General features: G+C 47.6%; 1 protein-coding gene across 4 annotated transcripts in view; it reads left to right on the plus strand.

Moving 5' to 3' along the window:
- Nucleotides 1–10240: 10240 nt before the first annotated feature.
- Nucleotides 10241–19181, plus strand: part of JADE1 (jade family PHD finger 1) — a 54002-nt gene continuing 45061 nt past the window's right edge. The window contains exon 1 of one of the 4 annotated variants that reach the window (XM_053930738.2): nucleotides 10241–10562. Coding sequence is in view for 1 of the 4 variants with exons in the window: in XM_045202256.3 (XP_045058191.1) it covers nucleotides 12448–12466 (19 nt within the window). In the remaining 3 variants the exon portion in view is untranslated. Of the gene's footprint in view, nucleotides 10563–10661; nucleotides 10961–11906; nucleotides 12009–12168; nucleotides 12467–19181 lie in introns of those variants that run through there. The other 3 variants (XM_024568701.4, XM_024568703.3, XM_045202256.3) reach the window with 3 other exon arrangements.

Below are 19181 nucleotides of genomic sequence, written 5' to 3' on the forward strand. Positions count from 1 at the left end.
TTCTTTCTTCCTTTCTTTTTGGTTTGCAATTGCTGAGCCCTATTTCATGGTAAGGATGTACTACAGTTTGTTTACTATCCGCCCATTGAAGGACATCTGGGTTGTTTCCAGTTCTTGGCTGTTAGGAGGAAAGCTGCTATGAACATTTGCGTACAGGCTTTTATGTGAACATAAGTTTTCATTTCTCGAGGATAAATGCCCAAGAGTGCAATTGCTGGGTCTTGTGGTAGTTGCATGTCTAGTTTTATAAGAAACTACCAAACTGTTTTTAAGAGTGGCTTGACCATTTTACACTCCCACCAGCAATGTCCGAGTGAACCAGTTCCTCCACACCCGTGCCAACATTTGATGGTGCCTCTATCTTTTATTTTAGCCGTTCTGATAGTAGTGTAGTAACTTCTCATTGTGGTTTAAGCCTGCATTATTTTCCTGATGGCTAATGATGTTGAACATTTTTTCATGTGCTTATTTGCCATCTGCATATCCTCTTTGGGAAATGTGTTCATGTTCTTTGCCCATTTTCTAATTGAATTGTTACAATTTTTTTTTTGATGATTGAGCTTTGCGTATTCTCCATATATTCTACGTACCAGTTCTTGGTTGGGTACATGGCTCACAAATACTTGCTCCCAGTATACAGCTTGATGTTTTCACCCTCTTACCACAGTCTTTGGAGAGAAAAATATTAATTCTGAGAGATCCAGTATAACATTTTTTCCTTTTATGGATTGTGTTGTTGGTGTTGTCTTTGAAAAAAAAATTATGTTTTTTTTTCTTAAAAGTTTTCTAGTTTTACATTTTACATTGAAGTCATGGCCACATATTTTTCATTAGCTATTTAGGTCTCGGCTGTCTGAAACAGTCGTCCACACACAAGAGTTCTTTCTGCCCTCGTTTTCTGTCTTTGGCATCATCAGAGTGCCAGCTCTGACTGAGGCCAGTGACCCCACGTCCTGGGTACAGTCACCACTTTGGTCCATGATCTGGCTTTGTAGTGAGTCAGCTGAATGAGGCATTTATAAGCCTGAGTGCTGGAGCCAGACTCTAGGTTCAAATCCCCGTGCCACCTCTCAGAAGCATTGTGATCTTTACAGGTTATTTAATCCCTCCAAACATTTATTTTTCACATCATGCAAGTCTGAATGAAAATAATAGTAATACCTATTTCTCAGGAATGTTGCTGGAAGTAAATAAAATATTACGCGTAAAATGCTTAGCTTGGTCCCTGGCACATACACGGAAAACAGTAATCTTAGGTCCCCCTCCACACCCCCCTCAGGCACCTTCCTCGCCTCCAGAGCCTCGTTCCCTGGTGTCCATTTCTTCCTCGTTGCCTCTCCTCGCCCTGCTAGACTCTCCTTTCTCCACATCATTGTGGCATTCGTCTGTGTGGTCAGACTATCTTTGTGGCTGCACAGGGGTAGAGTGCACCTCCCCGGCCTTGTAGCTCCTTGAAGGCAGGTCCCAGCCCACCTCGGAGTCCGGCGGCAGGGTGGCCAAGACTCTACAAGCCTCCGGGCGCTGACAGCGGGGTCTCAGTTACAGCCGGTTTTGTAGAAAGCCATTTGTCCAGAGCCTTAAACCCTTTGACTCAGTGATAAACCTCTTTCAGATTCTAGCCAAAGAATGGTCAGACACTTGAATAAAATTTGTGTATAGGAACATTTTTCACAGTCTTATTTGACAAGTAGGATTTAAAAAAACAAAAATGGAAACAATAAAAAATCAGGAATCATGCAAAGTCCATTTATATGGTAGAATATCATCTTGTCAATACATTTTTATTTTCCTAATCATAGATTATATAGCTATGTAGATTATATAGATTATATACCTAATCATAGATTATAGTCACTAAAGGACTCTTTATCATAATGGAAAACATAGGAATAACCTAAAAGCCCAACTATATGGATAAATTAAATTTAAATATTGTCACAAAATAGAATCAGAGTATGATACCATTTTTTTTAAAAAAGTATGTATATAGAGACACACCTAAGTATATAAAAGACAAAAAATATACACCAAGATTTTAGCGATCATTGTCTTTGAGTAGTAGTTTTTTTGGTGACTTTAATTTTGATTTTGACTTCCCTAGAACATAACATTCATTACTTTTAACTTAGCAAATAAAAATGAAAGTTATAATCTGTGTTTTAAATAGTATTTTGGAGACTATTTAATTACGTGCATATAATGGCCACTCATTCATCACATTCAAAACACGTATTATCTGCCTACCAATTGTTAGGTCCAGTACTAGGAACACAGTGGGGAACCCAGCTGACACAGGCCTTCAATCCCAAATTCAAGTGAGGGCTACATGAGCTTCCAGAGCAGAGAGAGAAGTGATAACACAGCGAAAGCACTGAGTTTGTGGGACCTTCGAGAAGGGTGGGCGTGAGGGAGGTAGGATAGGGCTATCTGGTGGAAGTTCAGTGTGTTAGAGCCAAAAGAGGGTGTAGATAGGGGGGGTGACCCAGGCTTAGGGATACGTGCTCTCAAAGGTTTGAAGGGCTACACCGGAGAAAAATGTGAGAAGCCGTGCGCAGTTGGGAGCCAAAGCAAAGCCAGAGCAAGCAAGTAGGAAATGGAACGTGAAGGTCCTCATGGGTTAGCCTGATGACACGCTCTGTCTGCGAGAGTAAACAGGAACGAATGGCAACTCAGGGTTGTGAGCGTGAACAGCCTGATCATATTTTTGCTTTGAAGAGATGACACTGACTGCTGAGCAGGGAATGAACTAGAAGGAGGCAGGGCTGGAGGCGAGCAGACCGGTCAGGCCAGAGCTGGGTCGCTGCGGTGATGATAATGGCAGTGGGGTGGAGAGATGAGCCCCAATGAGGGCATGACCTGGTGATTGATGGGATTGGACTGGTGGTGGTGGCAGGGGAGGTGTCAAGGAAAAGTGAGTGTCCAGGACAGTGTTTGGGTTCCTGTATTGGCGACTGTGTCTGGTGCACCACTAATTGAGATCTGGGACAGATGAGGAGGCACAAAGTAGGTGGGAAATTGAGTTCAGTTTGGGGGACACTGAGTTTGAGCTGCCTGTGGGAAGCGCAGTGTGGTGTTTAGGAAGCTGTTGCATAAATGCAAGTCTGAAGGTCAGGTGTGACCCCAGTTGCATGGACAGGTGTCGGGGGGCCGTCTGGAGAGCAGAAGCGATCATCAAGAGATCACCAAGAGACACATGGAGAAGGAGAAGAGAGGAGGGCTGAGGATAGAACCCTAAGGAAAATCAGCGTTTAAGAATGAAGGTGAGAGAGAAAACCGACTTGTACCTGGTCTGGGATGGCATTTTTTGGTGTGATGTAATTCACAACTCCTTCTGGGAAGCAATTAGCATTCCTGATAAAGTGCGCGAACAGTTTTCTGACAGACTTTAATAAGCCTGAGAACTCCTTCTGGGAAGCTAGGGTTACCCATCCAGCTGATTGACTAGCCTAATAATCTTTAACCAGATGTTCGTTTTTCAAATTCCATTCTAAACATGGGTGGTAAAACATTCTTTTTTTTCTGATAAAATGCCTCAACCAAAATTACTCTTTCATTTGATTATTTTTTTCAAAAAGCTTCTCCTCAGGTACCCAAAAACAATGTGTTTCAGGTCTTGCCCTAACAAAAGAGAAAGAACAACCTGTAAGAGTAAGAAAAGGCCAGACAGGTAGGAGAGGAAGCTGAGACTATTGGGGCTGCGGAAGCCAGATGAGAGCAGGGCTTGAGGGGACCACCATGTCACACGCCTGTGGGAGGTGACCTCTGGATTTAGCACTGAGAATGTCAGCGGTGACCTTGGCAAGAACTGGCTCTCTGGGATGTTTGGGGGCTTCACTCAGGATGCAGTGGGCTCAGGAGCGAGTGCCGAGCCTTCCGCAGAGAGGAAGGGAGAGGAAGAGAGATTGGAAAGCCTTTCTTCTCAGTGGGAGACGTAAGCGTACTTAAATGTGTTTGGGAAGGACTCAGCAGCCGGAGGAGGCCCCTGCTGAAAGAAGGGCTATTCCTGAGTTAGGGACCAGAGAAAGTGGGTCAGGCTCAGGGGATGCTGGGCTGGGGTGGAAGGTCACCTTTCAGCCATGGTGATAGGAAAGAAGGGGTAGGGTGAGCCCGCAGGGAGGGCGGTCCACAGGTTTGGTGGTGGAAGGTCAAAGCCAGTCCTGTGTAGCGGCCTCTGTCACTCCTGTGATACAGGAGTTGGGAGCTCTGCGGAATGTGCTGAGGGAGGCCTCCGGATGGCAGACTGGGGACCACAAGGAGACTCTGAGAAGGGTCACGAGCCCAATGAGACTGAGCTGACTGGTGAAATACTGGCGTCAGGATATCCCCAAGGGGGCTGCCTTGTGGGTCCGGTAAGTCTGCGGTTTTCTGCAGCGGTGCTTGGAAGTCCTGATTTGGGCACGAAGAAGGCTAAAATATTTCAGTTAGTCTGGACTGTCCATGAAACCATCGCAGCTTTTTGCAGCTTCCTCTGCCCATCCTTTAAATAGAGCCCCTTGGTTTCCAGCCTAGGCTCGGTTTCCTACTTGGTAGACACTTCAGATGATCTCAGCCACTTCCAGGCCTCAGTTACTCTCTGTGCTATAAACCAGCCTTTCCCACCTGCCTTCTGGACATCTGCAGCTGGGTGTCTTCTCAAGTTGAACTCACCAGTATCTCCCCTCCATTTCCTTTCCTCCACTCCAGGAGGGCAGGGCTCAGAGCTCAGTGAATGCCTTTTGAGCAGATGAAGGAATCCAGCTGGAGTCACCTTTGATTCCAGCCTCTTCCTCACCTCTGACCTCCAGTCCATCAAGTCTGGTCCACAACTAAATACGCCCCAGGGCAGGGGAAAATGCATTATCAAGACATTCTAACACAGAAACTTCCTTGCTTTTCCCTCCTTTTCTTTGCTTCATTTGTACTGGAACTAAACCATTGTGGGGAGACCTCCCTCTTGCTTCCTTTCCCCCACCCCTGCCCCCAGCACCCAGCTCTCTCAGCCTTGGAGCTAAGAAGTCAGTTTTTCATTTGCTAATGATGTGAGCTCAGGTTATAATGGGCCATTAAGGTGTTTTGTTGGAAGAGGAAAATGGAGCTTTCCTGTGGAGGGATAAAGATGTAGGGGTTGCAATGAGGGGGGAGGGGGAGGGGCCTGGGATGGATCCAGGCCTGGGACACCTGGAGGAGAAGGACTCTGTGGGCCCCAGTCTGACCCGTGCTTGGGCCCTGGAGCCTGAGCCTCTGCTCTGCAGGTGGCCTCAGGTCTTGGAGGGAAATCTCACACTGCTCACCAGGCAGTAAGTCAAATGAGGAGACTTTATTCAGAAAGCCAGCAAGGCAAGAAGATGGCAGGCTAGCGTCCTGAAGAACCATCTCTAGAAAGTACAAAGTTCAGGCTCCTTTAGGTTAGCAGAAGGGGGAACGGCAAGGGTTTAAGGTCAGGAGGTGACTGGTGACCACAGACATCTGGACCTCAGCCAGGGTCCCAGGGGGATGGCGCAACTCCTTTGCTTTTGGCCAACAAATTCCAGTTGCCATGGTCCCAGTCACGGGTTCCTGTAAGTCTTTTGATAAACAATCATTATTTTTGTACATACCTTTTTTATCTCCTTGGGGAGCCAGTTTCCAGCAAGGAGGTTGTCTCAGTCATTCCCAGGCTGCAGGTTAGATTCCTTGACTGATTAGTACTTCTACTTGCAGGCCTCTGTGGGGGTTGCGGACGGACACACTGTGCGGGCTGGGCAGCTTGAGCAAGACGGGGCTGGAAGGACAGGGTTGTCTTCTTTACTGCCCAGTGGGACCTGCGTTTGGTCCCCTAGACGCTACTCTGCCCATGCGATGGCCTCTACTTAGGGGGAGCCCTCCTGAGGTGTCCCAGAGACACCCCCAATCCATTTTGCACACGGAAGCCAGAGTTTTCGTAAAAAACAAAAGCCAAAACCTAACACTTGGTTCCCCCACCCCCATTGGCTTGCCTGGCCAGTATCTATAATCCTTCAGGGTTCCATTAGGGCCACTCATTCTGAGACGTCTTCTCTGACCTCCCTCCTCCCACTGCATACACGAGATCTGGGTGCATGCGTTCACTTCCTCCAAACCCTGTGCTTTGTGGTAACCACTTGTTCATATCTGACCAGCCTGTGGCAGAGAACAGGTGTGCTCGCCACCTTGTTTCGTGCCTGGGCCTGTGTGTCAGCCTGGCAGGCAGCAGTGCAGTCTACCCGAGGGGTCCTCAAATGTGAGTACAGCTCTGAATTACCTGGAGGTAATTCTAAAACACAGGTGGCCAGCTTCCCCGTTCTGCTCTAGGAGGTCAGGGGTGGGGCTGGAAACAGTTCATCTCCCACAGGCCCTCAGTGCCGCTCCTGGAGAACCCATTTTGAGTCCCCACCCCTCTGCATCTCGTAAGAAGAGAAGACCGCAGGGGTAGATTGGAGTGCTGTTCAGGTCAAAGGAAAGGTTGCGGGAGAGGCATACGCTTTGGAAGTCTCATAGGTCATGAAATGAAAGACTTCAAATTGCTATTAAAGATGGCAGAACCTTCCAAGAGTTGACAAGGTCCAGCAAGTAGGTATGACAGAGCGTGTTTGAGGGGGCCTGCACACGAAGGTATGGTATGCAAGCAGCCAAAGACCTGGACGTTAAAAATTTTTTTAATTCAAAAAGTACAACATTGAAATGAAAATAATGAAAGACGTAAGTGCAAAGGAAGATTGTAAAGTGGAACATTTGACATCATTCCAATTTTATTAAAATTCCTAGAAAGAAGCCTGAACATATATGGCGATATTTATATTAGGTGAGTTTCATTACCTTCCTTCACCTTTCTAAATTTTCAACATCCTCTCTATTACTGTGTGTTCTTTTCAAGATGAGGGAACACCTTTTCCTATTCGAACCTCCTCCAATGTCAAATGCACTGGACATGTGCACCTGGTTGAAGTGAGTTGTCTACTCTCCTGTCCCCCGTCAGACTCGTTTCTCCCTGATATCTACACTTGTGCTAAAAGTATGAAAGGCAACAAAATCAAAACAACCAGAATCAAAAGCAGACAAAAGAAGGGAAGAAAAGGAGGAAGAACCTTAAGTAGAAAGTAATTTCGTTTGTACTGTCATAACTGCACCAACAAAAACGTGTCTCGGTTACTGGCCTTCCAATCATTCCTATTGAATGTTGTCACCGCCTGCCTGGCTGTTCAGGACCTGCGACCTCACCGACCGGTCAGACAGGAAGCTCCGGTCCTGATCTCTTACCCTCGACTTTCTGTTTCTTCTCCTCAGGTCAGACATGGGCTGAACGTGGTTCCCAACTTTTCTTGTCCAGAGTACGCCCACATATCCATCCTTGAAGTAGGTCCCCTCCCACCCAATGCAATAATAATGGGATTATAATGTCATTCCAAAAAGTTAATGAAAAGTTATTCTTTTCTGCCATTTAATTATTAAAATTACTGTTTTTTTAAATTACTTGACAACCTAAGCCCTCTTTATAACAAGGTTTATTTGGGGCATAAATTCAAAGTTCAAATCAAAGTACAAGTAAACTTTTAGAATAAAACCCATTTTTTCCAGGAGAGTGCTTGTACAATAAAAAATTCCATGCGATATAATATATACCAACTGGCGATGGTATTTGTCAGTAAGAATTTCTTACTCATTTCTCTAAAGGAAAGAGGTATATAGTACTTTAACATATGAATCTACTTCACTTCAAATATAACCAATTTGGAATTTCTTGTCAAGGCTTTACAATTCTTTACCTTCAGGGTAGACACAAAGGAAATGACCAAGTAAACATTTATAGGTATAATTATGTATGGTTTCACAGCCAGAAATATGAATATCCAAATTTTTATTCCATAAAAATCCATTACTATGAAAGAAAATAATTAAACTGTATGACCACAGCAAAGTGTAAGGGATGTATGGAATTGTAATTATCACCAAGAACACTAAGCATATCAGAAAAGACTAGAATCTTAGTATTTCAACTACAATGACTACTTTGTAGCTATTTTCTTGTGTACCCTTTCATCTCAGATAATAAAGTGTGAACTCGCAGACCCAACGGAGAGACCAGGAAAAAGTAATCCTCAGTGATTTGGTACATGAGACAGTGAGTTGACAGAGTGGAACCAGAAGCTTGGTTCCCTCATGGTCAGCGTAGGACTTCTTGTTCTAGAATGTGCTATCTGTGCTGCCAAAATGCAAACCAGGCCACTGCTGTCCCCACTTTAGAGAGAGGCTGTATAGAGTTTCCTTGGTGGTCTGATGGCAAAAGATACCTGTCATTTAACAAATGTCAACAGCTAATCATTAATGATAATAACTTGTTCCTTCTTGACTCAAGTTGTCCTCTGTTTCTTCAAATAATTACTTTCTAAAGTAATTATTTACTTTAGAAGAGCAATCAGAAATGAGGAGTTAGATTTGATCTTGTCTGTCATATCATTAGGGAAACCAAGGCCCAAAGAGATTTGTCCAGGGTCTTCGTGTGAGTCGCTGGGAGTCCCCCGACTTCTGGTCCACGGTTATTTATAGCACACAGCACTGCCCCACCGTCACTACTCTGGGGAGCTGACATACCCGGAAGGATGTTCTGGACGCCAGCAGTGCTGACCAGTGTGTCTGTGTGGGAAGTTTGTTTGCCCTCGTACCTCTTCGTTGTTGTCATTCATTTATTCACTACTTTGATTTTGTCGCCCGATGTGTTGGAGTGGGGATAGAAAAAACAAGTAAAATAGGAAATGGAAAGTGTGACTTAAAAAAAATGTTTTTAGGGGGAATCAGTGAAGTATTGTAAGGGTGGCTGGAATTCAGGAATTGCAATTTTCCATGGAGAGAAGGCCAAGAAAAGGATATAGGAGGGATGGCAGAGGCAATTGATAATCTCTTGCTGGGCACTTTTATGGGGTTATCTCATTCCTTTTAATGACCCTTTCGGGAGGGGCTGCTAACCTCATCTTATTATGCATGAAGAAACTGAGGCTCTGAGTTCTGTGATCTACCCCACAGACACTCTCTGATAACCGGTAGCACCAGGGCCCGGGCAGGGTCCATCTGGCTGTGAACCTGTGCACTTCACTTCTCAGCAGAGCATGTGTGAGGTGAACCAATGAAAATAACGATAACTGCAATGCAATGCTAATGATAGTAAAAATGGTAGCATAGTGCTTTACTCCTGCGATCTCTTTGAACAGGATTAAATGAGCCTAAGAAATGAATACGGCCAATGTGGCGGTGTCTTTGCACTCTTTGTTAGTGCAACAGTCCCTGTCGTCCCTGTCTACTTCAGATTTCCTTTGGCTTACTTTATTTTCTGAAAAATAATGGAAAGGGTCAATTAGTTCTGTTTTGCTGTGTTTATCAGATTGTATGTTCTTAATGTGGGCGGATGGGTTGGTGTGTGACTATGTGAAGTCAAACCTGATATGTTCAGAAGCATTCATCCAATGCCTTTGGGTTCTATACTAAATTTTGTCATTAGTGATCAGTGCTCCTATTTACTGAACGGGAGTTTTAGTAATCTGCACCGAGGTCTTCCTTTTTGAAGCTGAGTATCGCATGCACTCATTTCTTTGGCGGGGTCCATGAAAGAAATGTTAACCTTCCCACAAAAAAGCAAGTTTATATTCTGTGGAAAAAACAGTAACGAGTCATTTTTACACACAGATGTCCCCAAATGAATCTCTGATAACTAATGTTGTTGTATTAGTCTGCAACTCCAGTTTTAGCATTAGGCTCAATTCTCGTGTTTGGAAGGCATTGTCCAGCTGTGTGATACTGTGTAACAGAAAGGTGTTGTCAATTTATAAATAATCACTGTCTTCTAATGAATTAATACTCATTTGCAATGATCAGTTTGATGCTAATTTAGGTAAAGACGTGTTCCAGCTCCCAAATTGGATTCTGTTTTTAAAAGGATATTCTAATTCGCAACTCCCTAAACCTGTTACTACGGAAGAGCTATTTATTTTGACAGCCTAAATGTAAAACCTTTCACCCAAATTATACGCCCTAATAGCCACACTTTTATTTACACAATTTTAAACTAATTTGAAAGAATCCATGTCTGGGTGCAGTGACGTCATACAAGAGTTGGAACTCCGACAGTTGGGAGGGGATAAGGTAAGAGCCCACCTCCCCCCGAGGGCGATACCTCAAGGCCTTCTAACCTCACAAGGGAGATGAAGGAAGAGATTCTCAAAGCTGAGCAGTACCCGCCCTGCGGTTGCGGGCGGAGCCGGAGGGGAGGAGGGGGAAGAGTTAACAAGGGACAGAGCCCCCTGTGCCGTGGGCTCTGGGCGCGTTCCCTCCGCCCTCCTGTCCCCACCCTCTCGTTTTGGCAGGGGATTAAAGTGCTCCCCCCTGTGGCAGCAGTGACCCAGAAATGAGTTTGATTCACACAGTCGTTCCTCCATAACAAGCCAAACGCCCGTCCGAGAGTGCCTCCCTGCGCGAGTGCCGGGTGTCTGCGCGCCAGCGGACGCAGGGGCCCGCCCGGCTCCTGGCCTGCCCGCCCGCCGCGGCCCGAACTCATGCAGCGCGGAACCCGGCGCCTCGGCCGAACCCCTCCGCAGCAGGTACGCGCGCGGGCCGTGTGTGGGGGGGTGGTGGCGGAGGACGCGCCGCGCGTGGGTCCGTGTGCGCGTCCCGATCCCTCGGCGGCGGCGGCGGTGGCGGCGGCTGCAGGACGAGCCGAGAGGCTCAGCCATATTTGATGGTTTTGTTGCTTTGCTCGGGAGTTCTCGGGAGTAATTTAATGCCGAAGGTCGCTGCCTAGTGGAAATAATATAGTACGTCATTAATATGGCGCCAAAAGATTGGGTTCTCGATATGTAGCGAGGAGGGAGGGCAGGCAGCCGCCGAGCGCAGCCTTACTATCCCACCAGTAACTTGGCCATTGCCGGGGCGGGGGCCAGAGGAGGAGGAGGAAGAGAGGATGATTTTTGGAGCCTGAGAATTGATTTATGTTGGATCAGTAAGTTTTATTATGATTATTTTTCAATTTTGGGGGGCTGAAGACTTAAGAGCTTTTTCTTCTTCTGAATTTGCGAAAAAACATGTGGTTTTCAGGTGAAACATCAATTAAATGCGTTTGGGAGCAGAAGCCGAGTTTAGTTGGCCCAAAGTGCATTAGACTGCATGAAAGTGGAAAGCATAGTAGCAACTTGGTAGACAGATGGCAATGGCAGAACGCAGGTTCGCATACATATATGAATCCAGAGTGTGTGTGACCGCAGAGGGAGGGGGACGACTATATTTGTCTAAATATAGGTGTGTGTGTATAGGTACATTGTGTAGGGTGGCCGCAGCCCCAAATCTTGTCACCGCGTCACCACATGTCCAAAATATTCATTGCATCAATTCAAGGGCAATGAGCAGGGGGTGGAGGGACAGCTTAGCAATTAGATTTTTTTCCAAATTGGGTTTCCAGTGATCAAACCTTTTACTTACAGCGAGACTGCCTGCAAAGTGTAAAACCCTTGATCGGTGAAATTAGGAAGGAGTTGCATTGCTAGCGCAAAGTACCGATTAACCATGAACTTAAAACGGATTGCGAATTGTAACCTTTAGCACCATCTGCAAATTGTGGGGGTGGGGTCGCTTGCTCTTCGATGCCTTCAATGAATGTGCTGTGTGTACCCCGGGACTGCAAGTTGCAAAGCCCTTCAGTGCACGTGTTCTGTGCCAGTGTGTGTTTGTGAGTTGGGGGCTGTTGTTCGGCAGCCAGCAGGCTTTCCGGGTTGGTTGGCCCTGGCTTGCAAATGCGGGAGAGAGATGGAATGTGGAATGTTGACCGGGGAACCGAATCCTGTCGGAACGGTCCCATTTGCTGGAGAAATTCGATCCCTTCCACCTCCTTCCCTCTCCCCCCGCCCGCCTGCGGGCAGGAGGCGGGGCCGAGGACGCTGCTGCTGCTCAAAGTGGCGGAGCGCAGCGGCGGGAGGCAGGTGCACTGCGCCCGCCAGAGGGGGTGCCTCAACTTCCGCGGGCGTTTAAATAGCAGTCCGTCTCCCCTCCCACTGGTAATAGGTGACCTGGCGGCCGACGGCGGCGGGGGGAAGGGGACGGGGGAGACCCGGGAGAGAGCCTCCACAGCACGTGGGCAGGTGCTGGGTGGCCCCGGGGCCAACTTTTGGAGCCCGCCTCAGGCGTTGGAGGAGAGGCGGCTCCGCATGGAAATGGGGGCGGGCGGCGGCCGAGTCGCTGCTTTCTCGGCTGTGGTCGGAGCGTCACCTAACGGTCCCAGCAGTGCTGCGGAGGCCGGGGTGGGGGTCTCTGGAGGCGGGGACACCCGGCCCGCCGCGCCCGCGCCGCGGGAGCCCCGCACAAAGCCCGCGCCGCGGGGGCGACCGCCACATCCCCGCCTGGGGTACGGCCCGCAGCCCGTCGCTGTCCCTGCGCCGATTACTGCGGGCGGCCGCAGGCGTTTGTTTGTTGGTTCCGCGCCGCCTTCCTCGCCGGATGGCTTCCTGTGACAGAGGTGATCCACAGTTTCCAGAACTGTCTGGGGGCGGGAGTGGAAGCGCGAGCAGGAGCCGAGCCCGCTCGGGGCTGCTCGCCGCCGCTCCCACCTCGCCGGCGTTCTCGCCGAGCGCCGGCCCCAGCCCTGAGATGCCGCCGGGAGAACTCGGGGAGGGGGCCGGCGCGGCCGTTTCCAGCGGCGCAAGTGCCTTCTGGACGCCAGGGAGCGTTTGATTTGCCACTGGGGCCGAGCGGATTGGTGCAGCTGGCGGCGGCGGGGCGGGAGCGGTGGCGGCGGCCGCGGGGTGGGGGTGGTCACTTTCGAAGGGGGGGGTGGCGGCGGGCACGCAGCTGCGGAGCGAGCGGAGCTCGGTTGCACCACGAGAAGGTGTCATCACTGCACCGGGGCTAATTCCGGCGAAGGTGCCGGGAGTTACTTTCCCCTCCTCCCGCGTTGTTGTTTCTGTTGCCGCGGGAGGGGACAGAGAGGGAGGGCGGGAGGAGGGGCGCCGCGGCCCTACGCGCACCCCAGCGGGCGGGCGCAGCACGGTGAGCTCCGCACGCGGGGCGGCGGCCGCACCTCCACCCCGTGTCGCCCCCCGCCCGCTGCGCCGGCTCCCCCTCCCGCGTGGGCTCCCATCCCCGCCCCAGTGCCCTCCGCCGGGCTCTCTCTTCCCGGCTCCCCTCCTGGGCGCATGGAGGCGGCCGCAGTACCGGGGCCCGGTGAAGGCAGCGAGCAGACAAAAAAGCGGGCGATTTAAACGTGCCTTCGAAACCCGTTAGGAATGCGCCGTCACCCGGAGACCGTTTAAAAGCAGCCGTGGCTTTCTAGTAATGGGGAGGCGGGCGCTGTACCGCACCTTGGTGGGGACCAGGGTCTGCTGCCCTCCGTTTGCTCCAGCCAGGAGGGAATTCGAAATTTCTTTTTGTAAAGTGATGCCTACAGTTGAATGACTTAAGACAGCTACGTCTTCAGGAAAGTGGCAGAGAATCTGAGGTTTCCATTAATGGGAATGCTTGGGGGCTTCTTTCCCAGAGGCTTTTTATGAGATGATCTATTTTTCCTTTTTAGAAAACCCGCTGTGAAAGGCTAGCTCTCTAGTTACTTGTAGCTCAAGGCTAATATCTTTCAAAGTTAATGAACTAGTTTTAAGATTCAAAGACAATTATTTCCGTGAAAGCTGATTTAGGTAGTGATCCACCAAGGCTTAGAGATCACGACAGGAAGTTGGATTTTGATCAGATCACAGCTGATCGATGTTCAATCACTTGTTTAAGAAAGGAAGCCTTAAACGTAACCGTACCTAACACTTTCGGTGCAATGACTTGTCATTGCAGAGCAGGCAGTTCGTGCTGGAGACAGGCCTGGGACATTCTTGTGGGTGACCCTTTCTGCCAGATAACTGCAACCCAGTATTGTTACCGCCCTTTTGTCCCAAGTGTTTTGGCCTCATGTCCGCTCACGTTCAAGTTGGACAACTTTCTGATTTGCTTTCTTCCTTACATTTTTAATATGTGTACGTGATCTCGCATTTTCATTTCCACGTGGAGAACAACTACAGTTTTCAGCTAGGTTAGATTTCCCCATGTCTCCGTCTTTTCACTACCCAGAGATACAAGGTGTTGCCTGCGGTGCAAGTAGAACTTGGACCTTGTTTCCATCTAAAGCTCATACACTGGTTTCTAGTAAGAAAAATTGGGTGCGTTGCCACAGATTTCAACTTCGGAAAAGCTGGCTAGTTCATTTAAAAGGATCCCCTCTCCCCACCGTAGTAGTTTCTCCTCTGTCACAGATTTTCAGCCTGCAAAGGAGTGTTTTCGTTTTATATTAGTTACCAAGGTTGAAAGAGCTATAAAGGGAAAACAGTGAAAAATTATCAGTGTGCCTGAGAGAACAGAGAGAAACTCTTCGGCGTTGAAGGAAATGTTATATTTGAAAACGCCTGTTGTTGCTTGGCCCGGTGGCTTGGGGGGGGGGATTAACTAAAAAAAGCCAGGGGGACTCCCTGAGAATGAAAGCGGATCTCCACGTGTCTCACCTGTAGCAGGCACTTCATCAATACTGGTTTTTACTTTAAGGAGCCCTTGGTGGCTTCAAGTATTATTACAGAAGTGGTGTTCCATGTACATTGTTGAAGCTTAGGAGACACGGAGAAGCAGATATAATACATTCCTGCCACCCAGGGGTCACTGTTGTGTCACTTTCCAGATAATTGTCTATGCATATGTGTACAGGTTTTAATTGATATGAAATTATACTGTACATACAGTTTTGTAAGTTCCTCTGTCAGTCGGCTTCCTAGATTTTCATCTCATTTGTCACTGAGATAGAGATTTTTCCTTGGTGGGCCCTACTACAGCAGCAGCTTTGTCTAAAACGCGGTCTAGCTGAGGGACATTTATTGCATCTGGTTATTTCATAAGTAGATTTTAATCTATAGTAACTCTTTGACAGAACCTCTAACATTGAGGAGGCAAGCCTTTGGAATTGATTGTGATGGGATTTTTTAAAAAGTTGGAAACCAAATTGTGATTTGGAGATTCTGTTTCAAAAGTACTGCTCTACAGAAGTTTGCCAGATGCGTTCATCCACAGGCTTGTTGGAAAAAGACTAACCAGTTTTGGCACTGAGGGGGTTGGGCAGCAAACATCAAGTCACCAAGCACTGATTCTGGCCTTTGTCTCCGTCTGGCCGGCCTGCCTGAGCAAGAGGCTGTGAATCTGACAGTTCCGCTTCCTGACTTCCGGTTGGAAGTCTGGAGGGATGCTCTTCCCTCCTCCTGTATCCTGGGCACCTGTCACACCATGGCAGTTAGTCAGTGGTCTGTCAGAACCTGCATTACAGACTCGGCTTTCACACAGGACTCATGAAGTAGATGTCCTCTGGAGGAAGGTGTGGCATCTTAGCTGATGCACCTTGCTTTTTGCTTGTATTTGGACCGGCATTAAAAAGTTTGGCTTGATTGTTCAAACACTGAGTTATATCAATGTTAAGCTTTTTTCCCTCCACTCCCTGTCCAAACCTATAAGTTGGAACATTGGCACAATATTCAACAACGCCTTCAGTGTTTTTTTGGTAAAAAGGGTGGCTTTGCTTGGAGTGGTTTCTTACATGGTATCATAAGCTTGGTAGGAAGTTTAATTAGGAAGGTATTTTAATTTCAAGCAAGTGTTCTTTTGGGAAAGTTTTAGTGTTGAGTCTTTATTTTCAAGATATTGCAGCAACTTAGGTGATCATCATGTATTTAGAATTTGAACAGTTGGGATGTTTATTTTTTAGTATGTGATATTTCAGAAAGTTGAGAATTAATTGAAAGTCTGCTGTCCTTTATGTGGTTTACTTACTACAACTATTGGTCTGTGATTGTGAAGGTATAGATTTGATGTTTTCCCCACTGGTGGGCTCTGATGGCAGAAGTTCTCCGCCTTCCTACTAAATTGGAGGGTGGCCCTGGAGAGCCTTTGCCCCTCCCAGTGGACGTGGCTTCGTGCTTGTAAGTTTAGCCTGAGCCTCCATCTTGGAGCTGAGAGCAACTGTAGTCCAAGAGGTCATTGGTCCTGACCCTGGCCATGTTGTGGTCCAGTCTAGACCTTGACTGATTACTAAAGATGTCTTTCCTCACCCGAAAGCAGCGCGAATGCAGGTTGCCGGCCGAGGACCGGAAAGCTGGGCCACTGGGGCAGGGACTGTGCACTTCCATCTCGAATCCTCCGTTAACCCCAGGCCAGTGGAACGGACGTGCACTTAGCCGACGTTTGCGGACCAGACTTCTGGCTGCGCTGCAGCCAGGCCAGCCAGGACCGACCGTTTGATTTTGGTTCTTCGGGTAGAGTCGAGGCATGATATGGGGATTGAGGACAGTTGAAAAGTAAGTTCATTTTTAAAACTAGGTTCTGTTGGGCGTATTTGTTGAAGGAATTAAAGCTCAGTTTTCTCTTGATTTGAAAGCCTTCATTCCCAATTTGCCCATAATACAGTGTTACTATTGATCATTTAATGTCTGTACAGGAGATTATATTAATTTGAAACTTCATGACAGCTTCTGAGAAGCTTTCTAAGTGGCTTACATTAAGGGAAGATTTCAGTGGTGAGGGTCCAAGCTGAAGAATAAAACGAGCATCTGCTCCCTTTACTCCTTACTCCTCCGGGGCAGGGAGCAGGAACTGGCAAGGTTAACAAGTTGCTGGAGTTTGAGCTGCATGGTTTGCTTTTGTTTAGTCTCAAAGTACACAAAACAGGATTTAAGATGTTTCTTGGTAACGCATGGTCATCTTTATGAACATCGGTTATTTCAGTATTGAAGTATAACGACGCACTCGAGAAGTGTGGACTGAGTACTGGTGGCTTGCAACTTTTTTAAAAGTCAGAGTTAAACCTGTGGGATCTCTTCCCCCAGCCAAACTGAGTGGCACTGAAGTCTGCGTGTCATTTCAGGGACTCATGCGATACTTTTAAGTGCTTCTTTGGATTGCAGTTTAGTGTTGTTTAAATTTTGGTGACTTTTTAAAAATGATTTCTCTCTGATCCTTTTATATCACCATTAACCACAAATTGTAGTTAAAATGCCTGTCTAGAGCAGTCATTTTTCTGCTTATTGGTTATTGGCTGGAAAATCAGATAAGAAGTTTGTTAGAAGTGTTTTTAACTTAGTGTATACTGGCCCAAAGTAGAAGACTTAGGGGTTTCCCTTTGAGAAAAATTCTCCGTTTTCTAGACATAGCCTTTATTTAAGTTGCTAAACCCCTTGCCCCCCCCCCCCCCCCCCCCCCGCCCATTTCCCCTTGTAATTTCTGCCTGCTGCAGTCAAGGACTTCCTAAGGACAGAGCGTGTCCCGTTCGTAACTTTGTAAGCATCACGATATTTGCCAGGGGCCCAGGCCCTGGTCACTGACTCACATGTCACTAGACACGCGTAACGCTGGTTTATCATCGTTGTACTGCCAGTCTGTCGATGTGCAACAGGAATCAGTAAACTATTTTTGTAAAGGGCCAGTGAGTGTCAATATTTTCGGCTTTGAGGGCCTCATGGTCTCTGTTGCCATTGTAAGTATGAAGGCTATCAGCGGGCCAGAGGTAAATGAATAAACATGGCTGTGTTCCAATAAAACTTTATTTAGACATTGAAATTTGAATTTTGTGTTTTTGACTCCCCCACCCCATCCCACCACAAACGTTTCCATCCAAGAAAACCGTTCTTGGCTCAGGGGCAGGCCCTCTGGTTTATAGGCCATGCAGCACAGCCTGACCTGGGCACCAGGTTGCTCCTGCTGGGGCTCAGCTTCCCCTCTGGTAGGAGCCCCAAATCAGGGCTAACATCAGATGTTGGTTCGATACATGGGGAGGGAGGTAGCTAGCCTGAGAGGACTGTGTTGCCTCATGCTTCGGCTCCAAGATCCCCTTTGAGGAGAAGAGTATGTAACGCGGGAGAAAGCACACCTAGGTCACAGCCTCCATGGGGGCCAGGCCGAGAAGACCTGTGTAAGGGGACGTTCTGTGTAACCAGGTTCCCTACAGAGGGAGACAGCCTCTCTCCAAGTAGTGTGTGCGTGTCACACGGAGCAGAGAAGTTAGTGCCTCCTGCTCAGGGGCTCGCCCGTGACAGTGTTCAGGGGCGTCTCGCACACGTGCTCCTCCAGCCACACCTTGGGGGCTCTGCAGGCAGCGTGGCATTTGCCACTGTCAGCTTGCCAGGAAACTGTGTTTCCATTTCCAAGTCAGCAGACTGTCCTTCACTGACTGCATTTTAGTTCTGCTCCCTGATAACATAACAGACAGGGTATGGCCTGCATCCTCTAGGCAACTTCCTAATAAATCCCAGTAGGCTTCCAGGAGGGGGAAGCCCACCCACCTTGGGAACTGGCCTTCGATTCGGGGATTGGCTTTGCCCTAGACCTACCTGTGCGTCTTTACTGATGTTTCACCTCTCCAGAATTCAGTGCACTTGACTTGAAAGTTTGGAAAGGTAGGTTAAATTATCTCTGAAATGATCTTTAGTGTTGCAATTAGGACTTCATGGGCTTCTTTGGGGAGGATTTCCTATAGATACAATCCGTGGGGTGAGACTCTTCAGCTTTCAACCCAGAGACTTTCCCAGACCTTGCTGTCTAGTGTTTCGGTGACCATAATAGCAAGACTTTGTGCATTGTGATGAAGCGTTTCTTTGTATACGGAACTCAGATGGTGTGTAAATGCAGTTTTTGTTCAGTGTGTCACCTATATGTACATTGGGAGTCTCTTTCTCTCTTTTTTTTTTTTTTTTACAGTACTCAAGTTTTTTGGTGACTTAACATTGTTAGTGGTAACTGATAGTTTCTGACAACCGGCTATAATCAAAGAACAGTTCCTAAAAACAGCTGCTTTTCAGGCTGCGTGCAGTGCAGTTGTCCCTAGCTGGTTGACTCTGGTTTCTGCAGAAGCTGCTTTGTACATCCTGTAGAAGAACATCTGGTTTGCGCATTTAAAAATCTTTTAAAATTCCCCTGTAGACACTTTGCATTTATTTACTGACTTATCCTTCCAAGGGTGGAATAGGGTTGTAGACGCCTTTCCCATCCTTACTCTTAACTTGGTTCATTCAGAAATCACTTCCTTTTTAACACTTGTTTTTTTTACAGTGTTAAAAAAACACTCCCCCAATGCAGAGTGGAGCACAAACTTCTGATTTTAGTGAAATGCTTTAGAAAGACTTCATTTTCATATATTCTGAAGAGATTGGTCTTACCTTACTTTTCCC

Source organism: Desmodus rotundus, chromosome 9 (genome assembly GCF_022682495.2).
Source record: "Desmodus rotundus isolate HL8 chromosome 9, HLdesRot8A.1, whole genome shotgun sequence".
NCBI lineage: Eukaryota > Metazoa > Chordata > Mammalia > Chiroptera > Phyllostomidae > Desmodus > Desmodus rotundus.